This window comes from Ornithorhynchus anatinus, chromosome 19 (assembly GCF_004115215.2).
Source record: "Ornithorhynchus anatinus isolate Pmale09 chromosome 19, mOrnAna1.pri.v4, whole genome shotgun sequence".
Lineage (NCBI taxonomy): Eukaryota > Metazoa > Chordata > Mammalia > Monotremata > Ornithorhynchidae > Ornithorhynchus > Ornithorhynchus anatinus.
The window spans coordinates 22,607,385-22,634,062 of NC_041746.1; the positions used below are offsets into that span (position 1 = coordinate 22,607,385).

The window sequence follows — 26,678 nt, forward strand, 5'->3', positions numbered from 1 at the left end:
TTTCTCGGCGACGTCGAATCTGGGAGAAAGGATTAGAGCCTTCGAAAGCCTTCCTTTAGCCGGTCGGGGTCCGCCCCGCCCGCCCCCGTGACTTCCACTGGCCCGTGGCTAATGCCAAACGTCCCGTTCTAAGCCAGTTCCGTCCGGAACCGACAGCGCTTCTCAGAGAAAACTCGGCCCTCTTCGCAGGAGACCACGACCGGGGCGCGCTGTTCCTTTCTTCTCTCTTCCGGAGTTCGACGTATTCCACTCCCCCGCACCCCGGTTTGGCCTCTGGCCACGGTCCTCAGGGCGGCCTCGTGGGTAGAAGCCCCGGGCCTGGGAGTCGGAAAGATCTGGGTTCTAATCCCGGCTCTGCCACTTGTCTGCTGCGTGACCCTGGGCAGGTCGGTTCACATCTCCGTGCCTCGGTTACCTCACGGCCTGGTGGGCGGAGCACGGGCCTGGGAGGCGGAAGGACCCGGGTTCTACTTCTGGCTTTGCCCCTTGCCTGTTGTGTGACCTTGGGCGAGTCACCTCACCTCTCTGGGCCTCGGTTCCCTCATCTGTAAAATGGGGATGAAAAAAAAATAACGGCATGTGTTTACCATATGTCAAGCACTGTTCTAATAATAATAATAATAATAATAATAATGTCGGTATTTGTTAAGCGCTCACTACGTGCCGAGCACTGTTCTAAGCGCTGGGGTAGACACAGGGGAATCGGGTTGTCCCACGTGGGGCTCACGGTCTTCATCCCCATTTTACAGATGAGGTCACTGAGGCACCGAGAAGTGAAGCGACTCGCCCGAAGACACACGGCTGACAAGTGGCCGAGCCGGGATTCGAACCCATGACCTCTGACTCCAAAGCCCGTGCTCTTTCCACTGAGCCACGCTGCTTCTCTAAGCACTGGGGTAGATATAGGGTAATCGGGTTGTCCCGCATGGGGCTCACAGTCTTCATCGCCATTATACAGAGAGGGCAACTGAGGCACAGAGAAGTGAAGTGACTCGCCCAAAGTCACCCAGCTGACAAGCGGCAGGGCCGGGATCAGAACCCACGACCTCTGACTCCCAAGCCCCCGCTCTCGCCAATAGGCCACGCCGAAGAGCGTGAGCCCCATGAGGGAAAGGGGTTGGGTCCAGCCTGATTATCTCGTATCTACCCCAGCGCTTAGACCAGTGCTTGGCACATAGTAAGCGCTTGATGAGTACCATAACTATTATTATCGGGATTTGGGAAGACTTTATTAATTGGATTTTTCATTGATTTTTCTGCATTCCAATCGATTCCCGTGTTGTTCTCGGGCCACTTTCCCGGAGGATATTTTGCCTCACAGGTTGCCATTTTGAAGCGCGAACAATTGGCTCATTACCGGGAATATCCGGGCTCAGAAGACTGAGAGTGGCGGCCTGCTCCGAAGAAAACGGCAACAGACTCCCCAAAATTCAGAGACGGTGCTGAGTCTTGGAGTTTTGCGGGCAAGAAAACCTTTATTTTAAACCACGAGGAGAACCTAAAATAATCAGCGGGCGGCCACAACTGTCCACGTCTCATTAAGACCACAGAAAATCTAAGTACAAAAGCACCACCGATTATCACCGCTCTGGAAAAACTCCAATCCGCCCGGTAAAAACGCTATTAAATGCGAACGGTGGGATTTGGGGCCGGTTTTGCCCATCCCTTCTGATATCCCATCGCTAGTCACACACACCGACAGGATGTGGGGAATTGGGCTTTTCCAAGAGCACGATCGCGAGAGGGGAGACGTTCACTCCTTGACATTTCTACATCCGCTACTGTCGGTCCTAAAAAAATCAGCATTTACAAAACACTCGAGAAAAATAGCTTTGAAAAGTCATCCGGGAGGTACACAAAATCCACCCGAGATTTCCGCGTCCATTTCTTTGCCTCGATCTCTTTGCCTCGGGCTCCCGCCGGAGTCAGTCTTCGGTGCCTGAGGGATGGGAAGGGAGAAAAACCAAGGCAGGTGGTTAAGACTCGACGATTCCTTCTCTCCCGCGACCCCCGCCGCCTTCCGAAGCAGCGACGTTCCTCTGGAGGAGGCGTTTCTTCGGTTTCACCCCGTGGGGAGACCGACTCCGTGGAATCAGCGTGGCCTAGCGGGATAAAACCCGGGCCTGGGCGTCAGAAGGACCTGGGTTCTAATCCCGGCTCCCGCCACGTGTCTGCTGGGGGACCTCGGGCGGGTCGCTTCACTTCTAAATTCCCTCGTCTGTAAAATGGGGATTAAGACGGTGAGACCCATGGGCTCCAACCTGATGAGCTCGACCGCTTATCGCTTATCGATACTATCGTTCACTTTTCATTTTTAACTCCCACTGGCACTAAATTCTGAATCCTATTAGAGTCTTGTCTTGTCATCCATTTTTAACTGGGTGCAATAAAATACATTTCTCTGGAACTGGCCCACAAATGTTACCATGGGGTGTTTTTTTCTGCCTAAACCGACGAGGGTGGACACAATGACCACGGCTGTTTCACTGTAAATTCAGCTTGGTTCCATTGATTATTGGACGCTTGGCAAGAACAGTGCCTGGCACACAGTAAGCACTTCACAAATACCATTATTATTACTATTCTCAGAAACTCCAGGATTCTCTGGGCGACAACCCGAGAACTTGGAAACTCGCCGTTTTTGTGAAAGGGGAAAATGAGTATCGTGAGGAGAAATCTCCCCCTCTAAGACTGTAAGCTCGTCGTGGGCAGGGAATGTGTCTGTTTACTGTTCTACTCTACTCTCCCAAGCGCTTAGTTCGGTGCTCTGCACCCAGTAAGCGCTCAATAAATACGAACGACCGCCCGGCTGGCCGTCGTCCGCTCACGGGCCTCTATTTTCCACGGACCTCTGGGGCTCGTAAAAGAAAATCGCCGCCCGCTCTCTGCAAACGAGCACAGTGTCATGGGGGGGAGGAAGAGACGCTAACAATGATGATGTTGGCATTTGTTAAGCGCTTACTATGTGCCCAGCACTGTTGCAAGCGCCGGGGGAGATCCGGGGCGATCGGGTTGTCCCATGTGGGGGCTCACATTCTTCATCCCCGTTTGACAGATGAGGTCACTGAGGCACAGAGAAATGAAGTGACTTCCCCAAGGTCACGGAGCAGACGAGGGGCGGTGCCGGGATTAGAACCCACGACCCCCGACTGCCAAGCCCGGGCTCTTGCCTCTGAGCCACGCTGCTTCTCCAAAGTGCCTATTCTCCCCTTGTCAGACTACTACTCTTATAATAATAATGTTGGCATTTGTTAAGCGCTTACTATGTGCCCGAGCACTGTTCTAAGCGCTGGGGTAGATACAGGGTCATCAGGTTGCCCCACGTGAGCCTCACGGTCTTCATCCCCATTTTCCAGCTGAGGGAACCGAGGCCCAGAGAAGTGAAGTGACTCGCCCACGGTCACCCAGCTGACGAGCGGCAGGGCCGGGATTCGAACCCATGACCTCTGACCCCCAAGCCCGGGCTCTTTCCACTGAGCCACGCCGCTTCCCTTATAACCACCCCAGCGTCGAACGCGGGGCGGGCGACGGCGAAATCGTTCCCTTTTTCCCATTTTTCCCCAACGTCAATCTGCAGTGACACCGTGGGCATAAAGAGAGCCCCACGTGGGACGACCTGATCACCTTGTCTCCCCCCCCCAGCGCTTAGAACGGTGTTTGGCACATAGTGAGCGCTTAATAAATACCATTATTATTATCACTGTCGTTAAAGGAGACATCTAGGAAGCCCCCGTGCGATGACCAAGCGGCCGGACCGTTTCCCAAGCGCCCTGGGCCCGTTTTCGGAATGGCGCGGTACCTTCTTTTCCAGTTTCCTGCTCTTCGGCCTTCTTCTGCTTCTTCCCCTTGACGCCTCCGTTCCGCTTCGTCCCGGCTTCCTTCTGAGCGGCCGGGAGGATCAAACACACGGGCGACGGGGGTGTGAGCGGAGAAGGGATATTGCGCGCGGGGGCCCGACGGTGGGGGGGGGGGGGGCGTCACTCGTTCGTTCGGTCCTATTCTTTGAGCGCCTCCTGTGTGCGCGGCACTGTACCGAGCGCTTGGGAGAGTACGACGCAACCGCAAACAGACACGTTCCCTGGCCCACAACGAGCTGACAGTCTGAAGGCGGGGGTTGCCCTGGAGGCCCCGGGCTCAGGGCCTGGGAGTCGGAAGGTCCTGGGTTCTAATCCCGGCTCCGCCACGTGTCCGCTGGGTGACCTTGGGCGGGTCGCCTCCCCTTCCCTTGGGCTTCGGTTTCCTCATCTGTCCAACGGGGATGAAGGCCGTGAGCCCCACGCGGGACGAAGAGCGCGTCCAACCTGATCGACTCGGAGCCACCGCAGCGCTCAGTACAGTGCCTGGCGCAGAGTAAGCGCTTAAAAAATACCAGAAACAAAAAAAGTCCTCTCGGATTGCGAACCCCACAATTCTCACCTGTGTATTCTCTCTCAGAGCTCAGTACAGTGCTCTGCACCCGGTAAGCGCCCAATAAACACTACTATCGTTTATTGTTAAACCCTACTCTCCCAAGCGTTCGGTACAGTGCTCTGCGCCCGGTAAGCGCCCAATAAATACGACCGAAAGGACGAGTTCAGCCCTCACAGACGCCCCTTCCCCGGGGTCCCCAACGGAAGTCGGGACAACCTTGCGTTCCCGGAAAACGCCACCTACCTTCGCGCCGGTTTTCCTCGGTTTGGGGTCGGGCTTGGGCTCGGCGGGTTTCTGCGAAGACATTTTTCACACCCACACTTGACGGTAAGCATCATCATCATAATAATGTTGGTATCTGTTAAGCGCTTACTACGTGCAGAGCACCGTTCTAAGCGCTGGGGGAGATCCAGGGTCATCGGGTGGTCCCACGGGAGGCTCCCGGTCTTCATCCCCATTTTCCAGATGAGGTCACCGAGGCCCGGAGAAGCGAAGTGACTCGCCCGCCGTCACCCGGCTAAGTGGCAGAGCCGGGATTCGAACCCACGGCCTCTGACTCCCAAGCCCGGGCTCTTTCCACTGAGCCGCGCCGCTTCTCCTAACAGCTGAGCACCTCGCCGCTCTGCGCCTCCGTTTCCTCATCGGCAAAATGGGGCTCGAATCCGCCTCGGATCTGACCCGGCCCGATTAACCCGACCCCACCCCGGGGCCGAGAATATCGTCCGACGCGCAGGAGGGGTTTTACGGACGCCGTTTACGACCGATAAACGGGAGGCGGGGACACCGCCGGAATACCGTCCGAGATGACCGGTCAAAACGGGAAAAAGGCAAAGGGTCAAGTCCCGGGCGGAGGGAGGAGGGACCCGCTGCCGTCTCGACTCCCCGAGGGAGAGGTTCGCTCTGGCCGAGGGCCACAGGTCACCAGAAAGCGACGCCGACGAGGTGCAGGAATACTTACGGCTGATAATCGGGCCGACCGCCGGGTAGGCTGGAGAGGGAAGAAACGGGTCTCGGTGTCTCGGCGTCGTCTCCCGGCAAGCCGAGTACAGTGCTTTGCCCGCAGAGAGCGCTCAATAGATACGACCGGACGAAAGCTTACGGATAATAATAATAACGTTGGTATTTGCGAAGCGCTTACTCTGTGCAGAGCACCGTCCTAAGCGCCGGGGGAGATACGGGGTCATCGGGTCGTCCCGCGGGAGGCTCACGGTTAATCCCCATTTTCCAGATGAGGGAACCGAGGCACAGAGAAGTGAACTGACTCGCCCACAGTCACACGGCCGACGAGTGGCAGAGCCGGGAGTCGAACCCATGACCTCCGACTCCCAAACCCGGGCTCTTGCCACTGAGCCACGCCGCTTCTCCAGATCCCCACTCGGGCTCTCCCGCCCGGCCACGACGAGGGCGGCGCGTCCGCGTAACTCCGCGGAAAACAATCAATCCGTCGTTATTTATGGAGCGCTTACGGTGGGCAGGGCGCCGTCCCAAGCGCGTGGGAGAGTCCGCCATAACGGAAGCAGTCTCGGCCCGCAGTGAGCTTACGGTCTAGGCCTGTCCTAAACTCATTTCCTTTCCCACCAAACCGTCCGATCACCACGATCAAAAGACAGCCCCAGGAGAGCGTCCCCTAAAAACGGGGGGGGGGGAGAAAACCTGAGGCGACGATAAATTGTCCCGTTTGACGCTTTTCCCCTTCTCTGCTTCCTCCTCACACTTGAATCTGCGCCCTTGATTCGCCCCAGCCTCGGACCCACAGCACAGACGTCCACAGCCATAGTTTCCTTCTATTTATCTCCCCCTCCGGGCCCGAAGATCGTCGCGGGCGGGGAACGCGTCCAAAAGCTCCGCTCTATTCCATGGGACTCGGGAAGCAAGCGTGGCCTAGCGGAAAGAGCCTGGGCGTCGGAGGACGACGCTATCCGTTAAGCGCTTACCGTGCGCCAGGCACCGGGGCTGAGCGCCGGGGCGGACCCAAGCCGATCGAGTCGGACACGGTCGCCGTCGCGGTCCCCGCTTTTACAGACGAGGTGACCGAGGCCCGGAGGAGCGACTCGCCCGGGGTCACACGGCGGACGGGCGGCGGAGGCGGGATCGGAACCCACGACCCCCTGACCGCCGATCCTCCGGCAAGGGAACGACGATGACCCCGGAACGACCGCGGATCGCCTCGTCTCACGCCGTGGAGGCCCCCCCCCCCCCCCACCCCGCGCGGCCCCGCGGACGCGTCTGTCCCGGAACGCCCGACGTCGGGACGACGATACACTTGCCTCTCGTCGAGTCACTTCTGGCGCATCTTTGCCCTCGGCACCGTCCGGAGACTGGAAGGGAAACAACTCGGATGATTCCTCTTTCGGGTCTCGGTCCTCCCACTTAACTGGAATCCGCCCCAGCGCTTAGAACAGTGCTCGGCCCGCAGTCAGCGCTCGACAGGTCCCATCGCAATCATTACCGTTATCATCATCATCAGCCGGTCCCCCGGTTGGACGGGGAATGTGTCCCTCTCTCGGCGCGACGTCCTCGCCCAAGCGCTCAGGGCGGCGCTCTCCACAGGGTGACCGCCCGGCCCCCCCGTCGGCCGCGTGACCTCGGGCAAGTCACCTCCCTTCTCCGGGCCTCAGTCCCCTCCTCCGTAAAATGGGGATGAAGACAGCGAGCCCCACGGGGGACAAGCCCCATCGCCCCGCATCTCCCCCGGCGCTTAGAACAGTGCTCGGCACAGAGTAGGCGCTTAACAAATACCGTTATTATTACTTGAGGTGGCCTCCGGGGATCAATGATTTTACCTCCCGGCTCTATATATCGTAAACTTGTTGAGGTCGGGGAATGCATCTGTTTTACATATACATGTGTATACACACACACATATATACACACACACACACACACGTACACACACATACATATGTATACACACACACATATATCTACACACACACACACACCTATACACATACACATATACACACACGTATAAATACCACATATATACATATATATACACATATATATACATACATATATATGTATGTATATATTTATATGCAGGCTTTGCCACTGGTCAGCTGTGTGACCGTGGGCAAGTCACTTCACTTCTCTGTGCCTCAGTGACCTCATCTGTAAAATGGGGATTCACTGTGAGCCCCAGGTGGGATGACCCGATTCCCCTGTGTCTCCCCCGGCGCTTAGAACGGCGCTCTGCACATAGTAAGCGCTTAACAAATACCAACATCATTATCATTATTATTATTAGAAATACGAATGAATGAATGGGCGTGGTGGGAAAGTGGGCGTGGCCCGAGTGGGATCGACCTATGGGGGTGCGTCCTGAGGGGGGCGGGGCCTGCGGGCGCATGACCAATGGGGGGCCTGCGGGGGCGTGGCCCACCAGGGCGTGGCCTATAGGGGTGCGGCTTGTGTGGGCGTGGCCCGAATGGGGCGTACGACCGATAGGGGCGCGTCCTGCGGGGGGCGGGGACGCTGTGGGCGTGGCCTGTATGGGCGCGGCCTGGGTGGGCGTGGCCCGAGGGCGTATGCCCAATGGGAGCGCGTCCTGCGGGGGGCGTGGTCGCCGTGGGCGTGGCCTGCAGGGATGCGGCATTTGGGGGCGTGACCTGTAGGGGGCGTGTCCGGATGGGCTGGGCCCGTGGGGGCGTGGCCTGCGGGCGCATGACCAATGGGGGGGTCCTGCGGGGGGGCGTGGCCGATAGGGGTGACGTCCACGGGGCGCGGCCGGTGTGGGCGTGGCCCGTAAGGGGCGTGGCCGGCGGGTGGATGACCGATGGGGGCGCGTCCCGCGGGGGGGGCGTGGTCTGCGTGGGCGTGGCCCGCGGGGCGTTTCCCGGGTGATGGCGGCCTGCGGGGGGCGTGGCCTAGGTGGGCGTGGCCCGCCGGGGTGCGGCCGATAGGGGGCGTGTCCCGGCGGTGATCGACGGGCCCGTTGTCCCCTAGGGGGAGGGCGCGGCCAGCGGGGCGGGGGCGGCCCGGGGGGGTCCCGGGGGGGGCGGCCTACCTTCCTCTTGGGCATGGTGGGCCCGGGCCCGCTCCCGCCGCTCCTGCCGCCGCTCCTGCCGCCGGTCCTGCCGGTGCCCGGGGGTGGGCGTGGCGGGCCGTCCCGCCCCCCGCTCCCATTGGCCGCTCCCGCCCTCCCTCCCCTCTCCGCCCCCCCCCCTCGACCGGAAACGCCCCCCTCCCACCGCCCCCGGGCCACCCCCCCTCCTCGTCATTCGCTCATTCATCCACTCATTCATTCGTTCGTATTCACTGAGCGCCGACTCTGCGCGGAGCACTGGGCTCAGCGCTGCTCCTCCTCCTCCTCCTCCTCCTCCCCGCCCTTTCACCTCCCTCCTCCGTCTCTCTAGTCAAGGTAGGCGTCCGGCGGTTGCCCTGGGCCAAGCCCTGTGGTGAGCGCTGGGGGGATAGAAGGTGACCCCCCTCCCCCCCCGGGGACTCACCGTCTTCACCCCCATTTTACATCTGGGGGTCACCGAGGCCCAGGGAAACGACCTGGCCCAAGTCACCCGGCTGCCGGGGGCGGGATTCGAACCCAGGCCCTCCGACTGGCAAGCCCGGCCTCTTGCCACTGAGCCACGCTGCTTCTCTCTTCCACCTTCCTCTTCCCTCCTCCCTCTCCATTCTCCTGCTCTTCTTCCACCCTCCTTCTCCTCTTCCCTCCTTCCTCCTCCATCTCCTCTTCTTCCCCCACCCTCCTTCTCCTCCCCATCCGCCTCCCTCCTCCTCCTCCTCCCTCCCTCCCTCCCCTTACACCCTCCTCCTCCATCTCCCTCCTCCCCCATCTCTTTCTCTTCTTCCTCCCCCTCCTCCTCCTCTTCCCTCCTTCCTCCTCCATCTCTTCTTCCTCCACCCTCCTTCTCCTCCCCATCTGCCTCCCTCCCCTTCCTCGTCCTCCTGCCTCCCTTTCCTTACACCCTCCTCCTCCTCCATTTCCATCCTCCTCCTCCCTCATCTCCTTCTCTTCTTCCTCCCCATCCTCTTCCCTTCCTCCCTCTCTTCTTCCTCCCCCCTCCTCCCCCTCCCCATCCTTCCCCCTCCTCCTCCATCTCCTTTTCTCCCTCCCTCCTCCTCCTCCTCCTCCTCCTCCATCTCCCCTCCTCCTCCCCCTCACTCGCTCCCAGGGCTTCGATACCGTCTCCGCGTGGACGATTTCCAAATCTCCACCTCCGACCCTCCTCCTCCTTTCCCCCTGCCGTCGGGACGCCTCGACCTGGGTGTCCCGCCGACCCCTGAAATGTCCGAAACGGAACTCCCTCGCCTCCCCGCCCGGACTCCATCCTCCTCCGGCCTCTCCCGCCGCAGGAGACGACACCCTCTCCCCTGTCCCGCGAGCCCGTAGCCGCGGCCCCACCCTAGACTCGCCTTTTCCGTTCGACGCCCGTCCTCGCTCTGTCGCCCAATAGCAGTAATTAGGGTGCCCGACGGACGGTCACTACGTACTGAGCGCCGGGGTCGACGCGGGGGTGCCCGTCCCCGTCCGCCTGGGCTCACGGTCCAAGGAAGGGGGAGTGGGATCGAGCCCCCGTTTTACAGACGAGGAGACGGAGGCGGGGAACGGGCCGAGCGCCTCGCCCGAGGTCGCGCGGCGGACGACCGGCGGAGCCGGGATCGGGACCCAGGTCCTCCGGGGCCCGGGCCCGGCCTCTTTCCGCTGAGCCGCAGCTGCTCCTCGGCCGCCCTTCGCTCGTCGGCGACGGCGGGCGGAGAGGGGAGACCGCTCTGACGAGATGCGATCCGGACACGGAACGTTTACTCGGACTCTTAGAAAGATCTTTGAAAATGAAACATTCTTAGCGTTAGAACACCTGTGGCGGAAAAACCGACGGCTGTACCCCAAATTGAAAATTCCCTCCTAAGTGCAATTGGAATAATAATATTCCAATAATAAACGTGATTGGGATCGTCATACGCCAGGACATTACGATAATAAAGTGGGGGGGGGGGGGGCGGATTTCTCCCTTCACGAACATTAAAAAGGGATTCTTTGCGATGTATTAAACGTTTACTCGGGACAGGGACTTTCGATAAGAGAGCGAGCCCGTGTACTCGGAATCCGAGCGCGGTACACCGCGCCGGAAGGATATCTTTCCGCTACCCCCTCGAACGACGGACATCTTTTCGAGTGGCGGCGCGACGCGACTCCCGGGCGTAGAGTCGTTAGAAATCTCCACCGGAGGCCCGGGCGAACTGCGTACGTGTCCCGCGTTCAATCCTCCGGGCCCCCCCAGACCTCCTCCCGCCCCGAGATCACGTGGCGCGACTGAAAAGTCACCCCCGCGGACGCCGTCCGTCCTGGGCTAATAAAAGCTGCCCGCCTTCTTTTACTCAAAGGACCGATTCGGAGCGAGTCTCTCGGCCCAACGGCCCGGGAGTGAACTGAGCCAACAGAACCCGGGAGAGGAGACCCGCTTCGCTCTGGGCAGGGAAGCCTCTGAACGCGCTCCGTTTAAACCCTCACACCGCCTTCTGTATTTCCAGGGGTCGATTTCTCACCCTTGGAAGACGTGAGGCGCGGAGGTCCGATGTAGAGACCCGATACCGAGTATAAATGACGTTAAAAAGGCCCCGGGACCGAGGTCTGCAGAGCCTCGGTGGTTCTCCGTCTGAGGCTGACTCACGGGCGAGTCCCCACCACGGGGATTATATTCTCGCCGGCGGGTCCGGCTACATTTTAAGGCCGGGGAGGAGCCGGAAGTCGTAAACAGACCGTTTCCCCGGAGGGTCGCCCTCCTACCCGGCAACCGTCCCCTCTCCCCCACCAGAAAAAGGGGGAAAAAAAAAAAAAAAAAGCCGAGGCTTTCGTCCGGCAAGATTTCGCCACCGGAACCCATCTCGCCGGGCACATCTTCCCGGACCGGGTAGCGACGTGTCCGCCGTCGCGGACGATGGGCTCGGGCGGGAGCCGGGGAGGAACTGGGCCGATTTCGAGCCGCTCCTTCGGTCGGGGTCTAGTCGGAGACCGGCGTTCCCGTTAGGGCAGAGGGGAACGGAAAACCGAGCGTCCGCGAGGTTCGCTTCCCGGCTCCACGGGCAGGCCGCTTCTCCTAGGATCCGGCTCCGTGCCGCCCGCCCCGGGCGACCGGGCCGTTTCTGGAAATTCCACGGTGAGAAGGCGTTTTCTCTCCATGACCGGAGGGTTTCATTCCAACAGGGTCGTTTTAACGAGGCATCTGTCCCCACAGGCGAGGTTTTTAAGATCGAAAGGCCGGCTGAGGATCCGTCGGAGTCATCCCCGGGGAACAGCCAACACCCAGAGAGGGTCCGAGGGGAGTCGACCAACCTCTGGCTTGGCTTGACGGTTCCCCGCTGGGAAACAGCGGGGAAAAGGTTCGCAGATGTGGGGAAAGAGAGAAAAAGGGAGACAGAGCAAGCCGACCCAAGGGTTCGGAGCTCCCTAGAGTCAGGGAATTCAGGTTCCGTCTGCGTCCTCTCCCCTCCGTTCCTCCTCCTCCTCCAAATTCCGGGTGCCAGAAAGAAACTTAACTCCAATGGCCCCTGAGCCCTTCGGGTCCCCACGACTCACCATCCCCGGGGACGGTGGACGGAAAAGCCCTAGAACTGGCTTTCTGAAACGAAAGCGCATCTCTCCTGCTCGCTTCTTCCCTCCGTCGAGGGCGAATCTGTTGATAAGCGACCCCGCTCTGAGCGGGAAACCTCCCCCCGAGCCCCCGTCTCCGGTCGATGCCGCGTTCGGGCTGCGGCTTTCCGCTCCGCCTCTGACCTCCGGGCCGGGGGGGGGGGGGTTCATCCTCTCCGGCCCCGCCGTCCCGACCCCTCCGACGTCGCTCCTTCCCGCCGTCGGCTTCTTTCTTCCGTAAACCCGAAAGCGGTCGACGTCTTGGAGAAACGGCGAATCGGGCGAGGCCGACGGCGCCGAGCCGGGGGCCGCCTATCTCGGGGCGATCTCCTCAATCTCCTCTCCCGAGGAACCCGCCGCCTTTCCCGACGGTCGGCCGTCGGGAGGTTTCCAACGGCGCCGGCTGGGATGAAGACTCCGCCCTCCTCCGAGGGAAGGGCCGTCGTCCTCCTCCTCGTCCCGGCTGCCCTTCTCCCGGGCGGGGCCGGGGGGCGGCTCGAAATCCCCTCCTCTGGCGGCCGCGGCCTGGGAGTCGCCGGGCCTCTGAACCCCGGGCCCGAAGAGCCGCTCCATCAGGTTCCACTTCCTCTCCTCCCTCGAGCTCCGGTCGGCGTCCCCGGGGCGGCTTCTCGCCGCTCCGCTGCTCTCCGGGTCCGGGAAGCCGACGCGGGGGCTGGATGGGCCGGACCGTCCCGGGGTCCTCCCGAAAGAGGGGACGTAGCCCCCGAAGGTCAGGTGGCCGTCGGGGTCCGAGCCCCGCAGGCTTCTCGGCCCCTGGCCGCCGTCCCGGAGGAGGAGGGGCCCGTCGGGTGGCCCTCCGGGGGACCGGGAGAGCCCGGGGGCCTTCCCATGCTTCTCCGGAGAGCCCGACCGAGACTCGGCGGGCGGCGGGGAGCGCTCGAAACTCAGGGGATTCCGAATCTCCCTGTCGATCTCCTTCAGCTTGGCAAGCAGCAGCTCCTTTTGCTTCTCTTCCGGGTTCTCCACGGGCTGCCTCCCCCGTTCCGACGGGTCCGTTTCGGGGTCCGCCCGGGACCTCGCTTCTCTCTCGGCGAAGGGGAGATGGGCTTTCCGTCTCCTAACGGGCTCTTCTCGTCCGGAATCTGGATGGAATTGAGACAGACCGTTTTTACACGACACGCTGGACCGTCTCCACCCTCTCTGACCGGGGTGGGAGACTCGCCCAACCTGAAGACGTCCAATCCCCCGATTCCCAAGAGAGTCCTCTCGTCTCCCTCCGAGCGTACCGCTGCCCTCGCGGGGCGGAGGGATTTACGTCCGCATTCGATCGATCGACGGTATTTAATCGAGCGCCTCGCGGAGGCGGCGCGCTGCACTGAGTTATACGTGCGCTGTACGAAGCGCGTCTCCCAGTGCGACGGTGTTGGGAGACGTGATCGACCAATCAGTCGTATCTATCGAGCGCTCGCCGTGTGCGGGGCCCTGTGCCGAGCGCTCGGGAGAGCACGGCACAACGGAATCGGCGGAGGCGATCCCTGCCCGTAACGAGACTGTAGTCTAGAGACCGTCTCGAGGCTCCCTGCCCAAAAGGAGCCTAACGCTCTAGAGGTGGGGGGGGACGAGATAATAAAGTGCAGGGGGAGGAAATGGGAGAAGATGAGGTTACGGACAGAAGTGCCGAGGGCGGGGGGGTCTCACAGCGCTTGGCGCGCCCCCGACTTCTAGCCTTTCTTGACTAGCCCACACCTCCGAAGGCGGTCATGATCGGTACTGAACGCCTCAGGGCCTCAACCGTCGATCTCAAGCTTTCGACGAGCAGACAGTCCGTCAGGTTTGGCTAAGGCACTTACCTTCTCATTCATTCATTCATTCATTCGATAGTATTTATTAAGCGCTTACTATGTGCAGAGCAATTGTACTAAGCGCTTGGAATGGACGAATCGGCAACAGATTCTCTGTTCCTCAGTTTCCTCCACCTGGAAAGCGGGGATTAAATCCTCCTCCCTCCCGCTTAGGCCGAGAGCCCCACGGGGGACAGGGATTGCGTCCAACCTGATTCCCTCGTTATTGCAGGCGCTCGACCGATACCGTCGTTAAGCTTGCCGTGGGCAGGGGAAGGTGTCCGCCGAATCTGTGGTACCGTCCTCTCCCAAGCGCTCGGTACGGCGCTCCGCACAGCGGCCCGGTCCCCGTCTCCCCGGCGGCGGAGCCGGGATTCGGGAGACCGGCGGGAATTCCAGGTTCGCGGGAGCGTCCCGGAGGGGGCGGAAGCCGGAGGAAGGCCGGGGAGCCCCAGGAGAGGCCCCGAGGACTGAGAGCGGGGCCCGGTGTTTGCAACCATCGGGGTATTCATTAGGCACTTACCACGTGCCGGGCCCCGTCCCGAGCGCCGGGGTGGATACGGGCAAATCGGGATGGACTCACGGTGGGGCTCACAGTCTCCATCCCCATTTTCCAGAGGAGGGAACTGAGGTGGCAGAAGGGAAGTGACTTACCCACGGTCACAGAGCAGAGACTACAACTCGTGACGCTCCGCCTCCTAGGCCCGTGCTCGATCCGCTACGCCACGACGGTATTCTCCCCGGCGCCTAGTACGGCGCTCTGCACACGGTAAGCGCCCGATCAATACGACTGACCGACCTGTGGCACTTCAGGTCCGGACGGGGCCGTTCTAACGGCCCGAGTCCACCTCCTCCTTTCTTCCGGACGCCGCGGCCTGAACGCGTGGCTTCCCCACCGCTCCCTCGGGAACGTCTTCTGCATCTGCCCGGGGAATCGCTCGGGAACGACCGGGTTCCGGATTCCTCACTGACCTCGTCGGCCCCGCGCAGACCCGAAGGTGACCTTCGCCGCCCAAGGAGTCTACCTCGCGTTCAGAGGACGGCGCCGTCGCTCTGGGTATAACAGGCCACCTGCCCCGTCAGTTTTCTTACCGTCGTGCGACGTCTCGGCTTTCTGCTTCCCGGCTTGCAAGTCTTGATCTCCCGTACACTTCTCTTCCGGTTTTAAGCTCTGTCTCGGGGTCTCCGCGTCTCCCTTCGGCAGCTTTTCCCGTTCCTGCCGTGATTTGTTCTACGGGGAAGACGAAGGTCAGTCAAGGGTGTTAACTGAATGTCTACTCCGTGCCGACTGGCGCTCACCATCCTCTCTTCGACGAGAGGAAACATATCCCGAATTGTACTTTCCCGAGCACTCAGTACAGTGCTCCGGCCAGGGAGGCCGCTAAATAAAATATTGCCGATGGACTGATGAATATTGCCCATAGAGTCGGTTAGATTGGGAAGAGAAGCAGCGTGGCTCGGTGGCAAGAGCCCGGGCTTGGGAGTCAGAGCTCGTGGGTTCGAATCCCGGCTCCGCCACCTGTCCGCTGGGTGACCGTGGGCCGGTCGCTTCACTTCTCTGGGCCTCAGTGACCTCCTCTGTAAAATGGGGATGAAGACTGTGAGCCTCACGTGGGACGACCCGATGACCCTGTATCTCCCCCCGCGCTTAGAACAGTGCTCGGCACATAGTAAGCGCTTAACAGATACCAACATTATTATTATGGGCAGATGTAGAACTACTCATAAGCAACGGAATCGGAATAAATAAAAGTGAGTGTTCAATCGACTGTTTATGATAAATCTATACACACACACAGACCCGCCACACACAGGTCGGTAGGGACCAGCTCACATATTATTTCCTTCCGACCCATGTGGGAAAAATTCACTTTCCAAACGAAAAGAGATTAGTTCTATCCCTCTAGACTGCAGAAGCAGCGTGGCTCAGTGGAAAGAGCAGGGGCTTTGGAGTCAGAGGTCAGAGGTTCGAATCCCGGCTCCGCCACCTGTCAGCTGGGTGACCGTGGGCAAGTCGCTTCACTTCTCTGTGCCTCAGTGAGCTCATCTGTAAAAGGGGGATGAAGACCGTGAACCCCACGTGGGACGACCCGATTCCCCTGTATCTACCCCAGCGCTCAGAACAGTGCTCGGCACATAGTAGGCGCTCAAATAGCGACATTATTATTATTATTATTATTAGACTGTAAACTCGTTGTCAAGAGGGAACGTGTCTACCGGCTCTGTTATTCTGTACCGATGACGACGATGGTATCTGTTACGTGCTTACTATGCGTTATGCACTCTTCAAAGCGCTGGGGTAGAAACGAGGTAATCCGGTCGGACAGAGTCCCCATTTTACAGTCTCGATCCCCATTTCACAGACCAGGTACCTGAGGCCCAGAGAAGTGAAGCGACCTGCCCAAAGTCCCCCAGCAGACGAGGGGCCGAGCCGGGATTGTTCATTCCTTCGTTCGTTCGGTCGTATTTATCGAGCGCTTCCCGTGTGCGGAGCACTGTACTGACCGCTTAGAAAGTCCAATTCGGCAACAGATGCCTGGATTAGAACCCAGGTCCTTCTGACTCCCGGGCCCGCGCTCCACCCACTGGAGAAGCAGCGTGGCTTAGCGGAAAGAGCCCGGGCTTGGGAGTCGGAGGTCCTGGGTTCTAAATCTGGCTCCGCCACTGGTCGGCCGGGTGACCTGGGGCGAGTCGCTTCCCTTCTCCGGGCCTCGGTTCCTTCATCGGTAAAATGGGGAGTGAAGACTGTGAGCCCCACGTGGGACGACCCGATTCCCTGGGATCTACCCCGGCGCTTAGAACCGCGCTCGGCGCACATTAAGAGCTTAACCAAGACCAAAAAACAAAACGGACCGAGGCTCCGCCACGCTGCTTCTCCCCAGTGCTTCGTGCGGGGCGCCGCACGCAGCGAGCGCTCGATAAATACCGCCGCGGCCGCTGAGGTGAATAAAACGTCGGCGCTGCCTAAATCTCACCACTCCGCCCGACGGTTCGTGGTTGCCCCGTCCTCTGACGTCCACAGACGAGAGAGCCGGGCGGGCGGGAGACTCTCCCGGGGAGGAGGAGTCACCGGTCTGCACTCCTCTGGTCACCTGTTCTCCTTCCGCCAGCTCTTCTTTCAGGGCATCCTGGCTCCCGGCTACCGGGGAAGATCAGAGATAAGCCGCACTTAAATGGCTGCAAATTTCGTCAGTTCTTCATAACCGCGTCCGCCTCCCCCTCTGGGCCGTCAGCTCGTCGCGGGCAGGGGCGGCGTCTCTTTTATTGTCAATAGTAATCACGGCGGTAGCCGGTGGGCGCTCGCTGTGTGCCAAGCACTGTTCCGTCGTCCTCTCCCAGGCGCTCGGTACGGTGCTCCGCGCCCGGCCAGCGCTCGAGGAATACGATTCACCGGCTGACACCGTTCTAAGCACGCGGGAGATGACGGAATTAGCAGAAGCGTCCCCCGGCCAGAGAGAGCTTACGGCCCAGAGAAAACCGCTCCTTGTCGGCGTCCCTTTCGTGCCCTCGGCGTCGACGCGAGCGCGGACGCTAAGCTTCCCGGGGCGTGGGGGGCATTTGCGGCTTCACCTCGATCGCGGGGCCGGGGGGAGGGTCTAAGCGATTCCCTCCCGCGGGCGGCGTGGGGGGGGCCCCGCCGGATTCGTTCCCGGGAGGGAGCCCCTCTCACCGCGCTGAGTTCCCTTTTATTTTTCTATGATGTTTGTGAAGCGCTCTGTGTGTGCCAGGCACTCTACTAAGCGCTAATGTAGACAGAAGCTTATCTGGGGCCCACGGTCTTAACCCCCATTTTCCAGAGGGGGGAAAACCGAGGCCCGGAGAAGCGAGGTGACGTCCCCAAGGTCACAGGGCAGACAAGTGGCGGAGCCGGGATTAGGACCCGGGCCCGGCTGGCTCCCAGGCCCGGGCTTTCTCGGCTACGTCACGCTGCTAGACTGTCAGCCCGTTGCGGGCAGGGAATGTGACTGTTTATTGTTGTAGTGTCCGCTCCCGAGCGCGTAATACAGTGCTCTGCACACAACAGGAGCTCAGTAAATACCACTGAATGAATGAATGAAATCCTTTTCGCCTCGACGGGGCGTTCTGAGGAGTATCCTGAGAATTTCAGCTGTGTGACTGCGGGCGAGTCACTTCACTTCTCTGTGCCTCAGTTACTTCATCTGTCAAATGGGGATGAACCGTGAGCCTCCCGTGGGACAACCTGATGACCCTGTATCTCCCCCAGCGCTTAGCACAGTGCTCTGCACGTAGTAAGCGCTGAACAAATACCAACATTAACATTAATTTCCTTCCGTCTCCCTCAGATTTCCTGGGCTCCCAAAGGAAAGACCCAAGACAAACCGAACCACCATTTCCCGCCTTTATCCTTCAAGAGAGGGTGGGAATCGGGGAAGGGGAAGTGTCGCTTTCCCGATCGTTAAAACCCCGAGGCCCGATCTGGCTTCACGGCACACCCTGCCTCCGATCGCCGTCGGCTACCGAGGGAGGATTCGAAACCGTTACCTCTTTTCCTTGGGGAGAGGTCGTGGTCCTTCCTGGGAGATGCTTTCGCCAGTCGGTTGGAGTAGATATTTTTAACGTCCAGTTCCCGCTCTTTCTCCTGAAAGGACGCCGGGGAAGGGGTCAGAAGAGGCAGCGCGAGGCAAAAACCTGTCTCTGAGTCGCAGCTCGGCTGACACGGACGTCGATCTGTCGCTGAGTTGTAGTGTCCAAGCGTTTAGTCCAGTGCTCTGCACACGGTAAGCGCTCAATAAATACCACCGAATCAATCAACGGCAAGAACAATCACGGGGGTGTTTTTTACGTGCTTACTGCGTGCCGATCGCCGGGTGGATACCCACAGACACACTTGGCATATAGTAAGTGCTTAATGAGAACCATAAGAAGAAGAAGAAGAATCGCTATCATTATTACCATATAACAGAGTTGGTGAACATGTTTCCTGCCCGCAAACGATCTTACCATCGATCCATCACTGACAGGTATCTATTGAGCGCTTACTACGTGCAGAGCACCGTACTAGGCGCCCGGGAGAGTACGGTACGATCGGATACGGAAACACGACATTCCGATCCACCCATCTGTGAACTTCCGACCGACGCATGACGATGACCCAGGAAAAAGAAAGGCTCCGGTAGAACCCCGGGGCCCCTCCCTGTGGGGAGGGAGGGCGTCTGCCAAGTCTGTTGTATCGTTCCCTCCGAAGCGTTTAGAACAGTGCTCTGCCCACAGTAAGCGCTCAATAAATACCACTGATTGACTGATGAAGGATTCCCGGGATTTAAAGAGGGGAGTCAGGGGGAGAAAGGGAGGCACTTTTCCACTCCCCCCTCTCCGATCAATCCATCCGTCAGTCGATCGATCGTATTTACCGAGCGCTCACTTTGCGCTCCAATGCAAGGGAAGCAGCGTGGCGGAGTGGCTACAGCCCGGGCCTGCGAGTCAGAAGGTCATGGGTTCTAATCCCGGCTCCGCCGCTTATCTGCCGGGTGACCTTGGGCAAGTCACCCAAGAGAAGCAGCGTGGCTCAGTGGAAAGAGCACGGGCTTTGGAGTCAGGGCTCATGAGTTCGAATCCCAGCTCTGCCACTTGTCGGCTGTGTGACCGTGGGCAAGTCACTTCACTTCTCTGTGCCTCAGTTCCCTCAACTGTAAAATGGGGATTAAGACTGTGAGCCCCACGTGGGACAACCTGATTCCCCTCTGTCTACCCCAGCGCTTAGAACAGTGCTCGGCACATAGTAAGCGCTTAACAAATACCAACATTATTATTATTATTAAGTCACTTCACTTCTCTGGGCCTCAGTTACCTCATCTGCCAAATGAGGACTGAGACTGCGAGCCCCATGCGGGACAGGGACCGTGTCCAACCCGATCCTCTTGCATCTCCCCCAGAGCTCAGTACAGTGTCTGGCACCTAGTATGCGTTTAACAAAGACCGTAATTATTATTATTATCTGGCCAGTCCCACTTCAGCCCTTCCTCGGCTCAGGTTTCCCAGCGGGGAGATTGGGGGGGGAGGTGTTTGCAAGCCCGTTTCGGGCACGATTATATTTGTTTAACGACGGGGTGAACCTGTGTGAACGAGGAATAAAGGCATTTTCCGGGTCTTTTCGGCCCCGGCGGGGGGAAGTTCGATCTGCGGTCGATTCACTTAACGGCGCTCGGAAAACGGGCTTCAACGGTGGGGTTTTTATCGGAAGAGCAAATACAGTGAGGTCCGGGTGAAAATGTTCCAGCATTTTAAGGCCGGAGCAACCTCCCCGCTATTTTAACGCCATGTTTAACAGCACTTGCCTTTAGTTTTTGATTTAGCCGCTGGAGCTCCAGTTTGAGGGCTTCGTTCTCCTCTTGAGCCGACTGGGTCTTTTTCTTTTCGGAGTGTAACTGTCGCTGGAAACTGCTATTGCTCAGCTCTAGATTCTTGGCCATCTCCTACAAGTCACATATCGGAACGGTGCTTCGCACATCGTGAGCGCTTAACAAATGCCGCCGTCGTCGTTATAGCCCCGGAGGAGGAAAAAGGGTCGGTTCGAGGACGCCCGCGGCTGGAAACGCGGGTTTACAGACACGCTTCGAATGAGGTTGATTTACCTCCGTGACGGGTCCACTCCGGGAGCGGCCGGCTGGAGGGAGTCGCTTAAGGGCTCTGCACACAGTAAGCGCTCAATAAATACCACCGAATGAACGAACGAATGACCACAGATGAACAGGCGGGGCCGGCCCGTGTCTCGGCCGCCCCTGGTAGTTTGAGAAATTCATTCAATCCTATCTACGGGGCGCTTACTGTGTGCACAGCGCTGTGCCGAGCAACGCGCTGCCCTTCGGCCGGGGAGACCCGGGCTTGATAGGAACTGCCGGACGGTCACGGGTTCTGGATCGCGGCTCCGCCGCTACTCGTCTGCCGCGGGACTCCGGGCAAGCGTTTGCCCATTTCTATATATTTTGATTACCCCGTTTATTTTGCGGATGAGACGCGCATCCCCTCGATTCTCTTCACTGCTATCGTTTTTGTCCGTCCCCCCCGATTAGACTGTGAGCCCGTCAGTGGGCAGGGATGGTCTCTATCGGTTGCCGAGTCGTCCAAGCGCTTAGTACGGCGCTCTGCACATAGTAAGCGCTCAGGAAATACGACTGAACGAATGAATGAACCTCTCCGGGCCTCCGTTTCCTCCCCTGGAAATACGGGGGCGGAGACGGCGAGCCCCACGTGGGACGGGGACCGTGTCCCACCCGAGTCGCCGGGACCCGGCACGCAGCCAAGCGCCTAACGGACGGCACGACCGTCACTGTTATCATTATTATTATTATTCACCTTGATCCTTCTCTCGGTGTCCTCCAACCTGGCCTCCGCCGCGCTCAGCTTCGTGGCCAGTCGGTCTCGTTCCGGCAGGTGCCGGGCCTCGGCGAGCTTCTTCAGTTTCCGCAGGGCCCGCCTGGTCCGGTACAGCTCGCAGTCCGCCTCCCTCACCCTCCTCTCCGTGGCCCTCTCCTTCTCCTGCGACTTCCTCAGCTGCTCCCTCAGCGCCTTAACCTCGTCGCCGTGTCGGGCGAGGAGCTGGGAGATCTCGTTCTCCGTGTCTTCGAATCTATTCAGGGCCTTCTCCTGTCGGTACTGCAGCCTCTTCAGGGCCCTGTTTTCCTTCTGGAGCTCGGCCAGCTTGACCTGCAGCTCGGTCACTTGGCTCTGCAGCTGACCGATTCGCAGCAGTCTGGCCGACAGGACCCGCCTGGCGAGGAGGTCGACGTCTTTGGGCGGGGGCTCCCTGCCGAGGCTCTGGGCCCGGCGACCCGGGCGGATCCCTCTCCCGTCGGCCGGGCCTCTCCGGGTGCTTTTCCTCGCAACTGCGCGGAATCGAAAACGATACGCGTGAAGCGGGAGGCCCCCTTTTCCTCTTCTCCCGCTCCCTTCGGCGGCGGCCCGATTTGCTCCCTTTATTCATCCCCGCTCCCGCGGCCCCACGGCCATCACTCAGCTCCAGATTCTTGGCCATCTCCTACAAGTCACGGATCCCCGGAGGGGGAAGAGAGGGTCAGTTCGGGACCACCCACGGCCGGAAACGCCGATTTCAAAACACGCTTCGGATAACGTTTATTTACCTCCGTGTCGGGCCCAGACTCCCTTAGGTCCACTCTAGGGTGGAGGGAGTCTGTTAAGGGCTCCGCACCCAGTAAGCGCTCAATAGATACAGCTGAACGGATGAATGACGTTAAGGTTTTCGATCTTCACTGGCTCCCTGATTTCTAAACTCACCTGACGGCGGTCAGTTTCTACAAGAGGGCTTTCCGTTCCCCACCGAGGTGAAGACGGACGGTTTTAAAAACACGTTAACGCAAATTTGCATTCACACCCGCCGTTTCTCGACTCTGTTTACCGCCACTGCTCTCGTCTGTCCGTCTCCCCCGATCAGACTGTGCGCCCGTCGAACGGCAGGGACCGTCTCTATCTGTTGCCGACTTGTTCATTCATTCACTCCAAGCCCCGCACATAGTAAGCGCTCAATAAATACTGTGGAATGAATGAATGAAGCCCGGTTTTACTTGAAACGACTCTTATCCTTCTAACCAATCGCAGGGAAAAAAAAAATATACAAATATATTTTACAAATATATACAGATTTTGCAATATATATACAAATGTACATATATCTGTTCAGTGGTGAACGCAGATGCTCAGGCATACGCATTCCTGTCACTATGTAAACTGATTAGTCGGGTTGAGTTCCACCCGGGGAAAACGGCGACCGGCAAGGCCGGGATCCACCTCATCAGCCCCCTTGGCGACGACCGGACGCCGCCCGTATTCATTCAGCGGTATTTATCGAGCGCTTACTCCGTGCAGCGCACTGTAGTAAGCGCTTGGAATGTACAACTCGGCAACAGATGGAGACAATCCCCGCCCACCGTAGCCCCGCGACCCCCGGATCCTCGGCAACCCCGGCGGCGGCGGCGAGTTCCTGGCCGCCCCCCTTAGCCCCGAGAGCCAGCGCCGGCCGAAGGCTTCTTGCCGACGGCTTCTCCGGCCACGGGGCGTCCGCCGGACGGCCCGGAGCCGATGACGAAGGAGCTCGGTGTATGACGAGGGGCCGACGGAGACGACGACCGGGGCGGCGCGCGACGCACGGACCAACGGGAGCCGAGGGGAAGGGTCGGACTAGAGGGAGGGACTCGGCGCTGCGTCCTCGGCGGGGAACAGGAGGACGGGCTCGTCCTCACCCTATCCGACGGCCGCTGAACTTCCGCGGCCACACCGTGAGCGCAAGGCTGGCCTGACCTGACGCGTTACTTGGGCTCTGAGAGAAGCAGTGTGGCGCAGCGGAAAGAGCACGGGCTTTGGAGTCAGGGCTCCTGAGTTCGAATCCCGGCTCTGCCCCTTGTCGGCTGTGTGACTGTGGGCGAGTCGCTTCACTTCTCTGTGCCTCAGTTCCCTCATCTGTCAAATGGGGATGAAGACTGTGAGCCCCACGGGGGACGACCTGATTCTCCTGTGTTTACCCCAGCGCTTAGAACGGTGCTCTGCCCATAGTAAGCGCTTAACAGATACCAACATTATTATTATTATTATTATTTTCCAACGGCCTGTTGTTCTACCGTGCCCTCCGGAGCGCCGGGCACAGTGCTTTGCGCGCAGGGAGCTTCCAAAGGAAGATGACCGACTGAAGGAATGAGCGGGGGACGAGTGGTCCGCTCACGTCAAGGCCCACCCGGCCACCACCGCGCCCCGCGCATCCTCTCCTGGCCGAGCCCACCCTCCTCCTCCTCCTCCTCCGGCGGGCCTCACCTGCGTAAGGGCCGGGGGATCGTCCCGGAGCCGCCCGCCTCTGGCCTTGGCCTTCTTTCTTCCCGCCCAGAGAGGGGCAGGTGCGGGGCAAGGATCGGTCGGACGCGGCCGACGAGTTTTCGAAATCGTCGGAAAGATAGGAGTCGCTCTGCGGGTCTCCGTCCGAGGTTCTGTCGGGAGGAGCCTCGGGACCGCTGCCTCCGTCTCCCATCGTCGGCGGGGAGAACGCGTCCTTTTTTCAGAGAGTTTCGGGAAGGCCCGGCTCCGCAAGTGACCCAGACGCGCCGGGGGGGGGGGGGAGTTTTAATAGCTTCCCGAATCCGGTTTCTCCGCGATTCCTTATCCTCCTCGTACTCCACCGTTAGGAGTCGTTCGGGTGACGTTCTGTCTACGGTTTAGGAGAAGGAGAAAACCAAAAAAAAAAACAAAAAAAAACCCCGCAAACCCCACCTACAGCCTACGAGAAGCCGCCTGGCCCAGGGGGTGGAGCCCGGGTTTGGGAGCCAGAGGTGGTGGGTTCTAATCCCACTTGTCAACTGCGTGAGTCCGGGCAAGTCGCTTCACTTGCCTGGGGCTCAGTGACCTCATCTGTCAAATGGGGATGAAGACCGTGAGCCCCACGGGGGACGACCTGAATCCCCTGTGTCTACCCCAGGGTTTAGAACAGTGTTGGGCATATGGTAAGCGCTTGACAGATCCCATCATCATCCTCCTTGCACCCCAACCCATCTTCTCCCACCCCATCCCACCTTCTCCCATACCATCTCTGATTCCACCCCACCCCACCATCCTCTCCCAGCTCATCCCCTCCTCTCCCACTTCATCCCACTCCACCCCACCCTACCCCGTCCTCTCCCACCCCACTCCACCCTCTCCTCTACCTCATCCCACCCCACCCCATCCCACCCTCTCCTACCTCATCCCACCCCCATCCTCTCCCATCCCATCATCTCACCCTCTATCTCACCCCATCCCACGCCACTCTACTCTCTCCTAACTTGTCCCATCCCATCCCACATCCCACCCTCTCCTATCTCCCCCCACCCCCCCCACTCCATCTTCTCCCAATTAATTCATCCCCCCATCCTCTCCCAATTAATTCATCCCACCCCACCCTCTCCCAATTAATCCATCCCCCCATCCTCTCCCAATTAATTCATCCCATCCCCTCCCCTCCCCTCCCATCCCAATTAATCCACCCCCCCCACCCTCTCCCCCAATTAATCCACCCTCCCCCACCCTCTCCCAATTAATCCATCCCCCCCCATCCACTCCCATCCCAATTAATTCGTCCCTCCCCTCTCCCCTCCCCCCCGCGCCCCCCGCACCTGCTTGCCGAGCGACCCTGTCCCAGTCACTTCAGTGGTGGGTGGGCGAGGGCGGCGAGGCGGGCGCCCCCCGCCCCGGGCGGGGCCGAGGACGGTGCCGGGCGGAGGAGAAGCGCCCAACAAATGCCCCCATCATCGGCATCATCGCGGGGCAGAGGTCAAGGGGCGGAGGAGGGCGAGGAGGGCGGCGGCGGCGGCGCCATGGAAACGGGGCGGCCACGCCCTCCCTCCCCCTCCCGCCGCGGCGGCGGCGCGCGGAGCCGGCGCGCGGCCCCCAGCGGCCCTCCCCATTGGCCGCCCGCCCGCCCCTTCTCCCCTCCCATTGGCCCGCGCCGGACCGGAAGGGGCGGGACCGGCCCGGACGCGGGCGGGCGCCCCGGCGCGCGCGCGTCCCGCCCCCTCAGCGTCGCCAGCAGGGGGAGCCCCTATGCTCAGCGCTCACTCCCAGCGCTGTGCTAAACCCTGGGCGGGCGGGGGGGGGGGGGGATACAAGGTCAGGTGGTCCATGGGGGGGGGGGGGAGGGGGCTCCCCGTCTTCACCCCCATTTGACAGATGAGGCAACTGAGGCCCAGAGAGGTCAAGTGGCTGGTCCACAGACACCCAGCTGACAATAATAATGTTGGTACTTATTAAGCGCTTACTATGTGCAGAGCACTGTTCTAAGCGCTGGGATATACAGGGTAATCAGATTGTCCCACATGAGGCTCACAGTCTTCATCCCCATTTTACAGAGGAGGTGACTGAGGCACAGAGAAGTTAAGTAATAATAATAATAAGGTTAAGCGCCTACTAGGTGCCGAGCACTGTGCTAAGCGCTGGGGTAGACAGGGGAATCAGGTTGTCCCACGTGAGGCTCACCGTCTTCATCCCCATTTTACAGATGAGGGAACTGAGGCACAGAGAAGTCAAGTGACTCGCCCACAGTCACCCAGCTGACAAGGGGCAGAGCCAGGATTGGAACTCATGACCTCTGACTCCCAAGCCCAGGCTCTTTCCACTGAGCCACGCTGACAAGTGGTGGCCATTCTGCAGATGAGGCAGCTGAGGCCCAGAGCGGCCAAGTGGCTTGCCCAAGGTCACCCAGCTGACAAGTGGTGGCCGTTTTGCAGATGAGGCAGCTGAGGCCCAGAGAGGTCAAGTGGCTTGTCCATGGTCACCCAGCTGACAAGAGGTGGCCATTTTGCAGATGAGGCAACCGAGGCCCAGAGAATAATAAGGATAGAGACAAGGTCATCAGGTTGTCTCCCATGGGCCTCACGGTCTTCATTCCCATTTGACGGATGAGGCGACTGAGGCCCAGAGAGGTCAAGTGACTTGCCCACAGTCACCCAGCTGACAAGAGGTGGCCATTTTGCAGATGAGGCAACTGAGGCCCAGAGCGGTCAAGTGACTTGCCCACAGTCACCCAGCCGACAAGTGGTGGCCGTTTTACAGATGAGGCAACTGAGGCCCAGAGAATAATAATGATGGAGACAAGGTCATCAGTTTGTCCCATGGGGGGCTCCCAGTCTTCACCCCCATTTGACAGATGAGGCAACTGAGGCCCAGAACAGGCAAGTGACTGGCCCAAGGTCACCCAGTCGACAGGTGACGGCCATTTTGCAGATAAGGTAACTGAGTCCCAGAGACTAATAATGATGGAAACAAGGTCGTCGGTTTGTCCCCCCAGTCTTCATCCCCATTTGACAGATCAGGCAACTGAGGCTCAGAGCGCTCAAGTGGCTTGCCCATGGTCACCCAGCTGACAAGAGGCGGCCATATGACAGATG

General features: G+C 59.7%; 2 protein-coding genes across 7 annotated transcripts; both read right to left on the bottom strand.

Moving 5' to 3' along the window:
• Positions 1–1,454: 1,454 nt before the first annotated feature.
• On the bottom strand, positions 1,455–8,517 carry HMGN3 (high mobility group nucleosomal binding domain 3). Of its 4 annotated transcripts, none has more exons than XM_029047336.2 (6): positions 8,420–8,517; positions 6,678–6,728; positions 5,369–5,398; positions 4,654–4,704; positions 3,800–3,881; positions 1,455–1,939 (listed from the first exon to the last, which is right to left on the bottom strand). In XM_029047336.2, the coding sequence occupies exons 1-6, from the start codon at positions 8,432–8,434 to the stop codon at positions 1,926–1,928; spliced, it is 243 nt and encodes an 80-aa protein (XP_028903169.1). In that variant the 5' UTR covers positions 8,435–8,517; the 3' UTR covers positions 1,455–1,925. The 4 variants fall into 4 exon arrangements, with proteins under 4 accessions (XP_028903169.1, XP_039770788.1, XP_028903166.1 ...); XM_039914854.1 differs by lacking the exon at positions 8,420–8,517 and adding an exon at positions 6,860–7,033; XM_029047333.2 differs by lacking the exons at positions 6,678–6,728; positions 8,420–8,517 and adding an exon at positions 6,064–6,325.
• A 1,676-nt stretch (positions 8,518–10,193) lies between these two features.
• Positions 10,194–25,108, bottom strand: LCA5 (lebercilin LCA5). 3 transcript variants are annotated; one of them, XM_029047329.2, is made up of 8 exons: positions 24,909–25,108; positions 23,581–23,812; positions 21,115–21,644; positions 20,097–20,234; positions 18,304–18,400; positions 16,776–16,939; positions 14,893–15,031; positions 10,194–13,101 (listed from the first exon to the last, which is right to left on the bottom strand). In XM_029047329.2, the coding sequence occupies exons 2-8, from the start codon at positions 23,789–23,791 to the stop codon at positions 12,311–12,313; spliced, it is 2,070 nt and encodes a 689-aa protein (XP_028903162.1). In that variant the 5' UTR covers positions 23,792–23,812; positions 24,909–25,108; the 3' UTR covers positions 10,194–12,310. The 3 variants fall into 3 exon arrangements, with proteins under 3 accessions (XP_028903162.1, XP_028903161.1, XP_028903163.1); XM_029047328.2 differs by having other exon boundaries at positions 23,581–23,968; XM_029047330.2 differs by lacking the exon at positions 24,909–25,108 and having other exon boundaries at positions 16,893–16,939; positions 23,581–24,135.
• Positions 25,109–26,678: the final 1,570 nt, after the last annotated feature.

Excerpts from the sequence above, each read along its gene's own strand:
- LCA5 (XM_029047329.2), bottom strand. The coding sequence starts at position 23,791 with ATGGGAGACGGAGGCAGCGGTCCCGAGGCTCCTCCCGACAGAACCTCG. Across the intron at positions 20,235-21,114 it reads ACACCGAGAGAAGGATCAAG|GAGATGGCCAAGAATCTAGA; the intron begins GTGAATAATAAT and ends TGTGACTTGTAG. Across the intron at positions 16,940-18,303 it reads CCTCTCCCCAAGGAAAAGAG|CCGGGAGCCAGGATGCCCTG; the intron begins GTAACGGTTTCG and ends CTTCCCCGGTAG.
- HMGN3 (XM_029047333.2), bottom strand. The coding sequence starts at position 6,185 with ATGGCTGTGGACGTCTGTGCTGTGGGTCCGAGGCTGGGGCGAATCAAG. Across the intron at positions 5,399-6,063 it reads ACAATTTATCGTCGCCTCAG|CCTACCCGGCGGTCGGCCCG; the intron begins GTTTTCTCCCCC and ends TTCCCTCTCCAG. Across the intron at positions 3,882-4,653 it reads CGAGGAAAACCGGCGCGAAG|AAGGAAGCCGGGACGAAGCG; the intron begins GTAGGTGGCGTT and ends CCGGCCGCTCAG.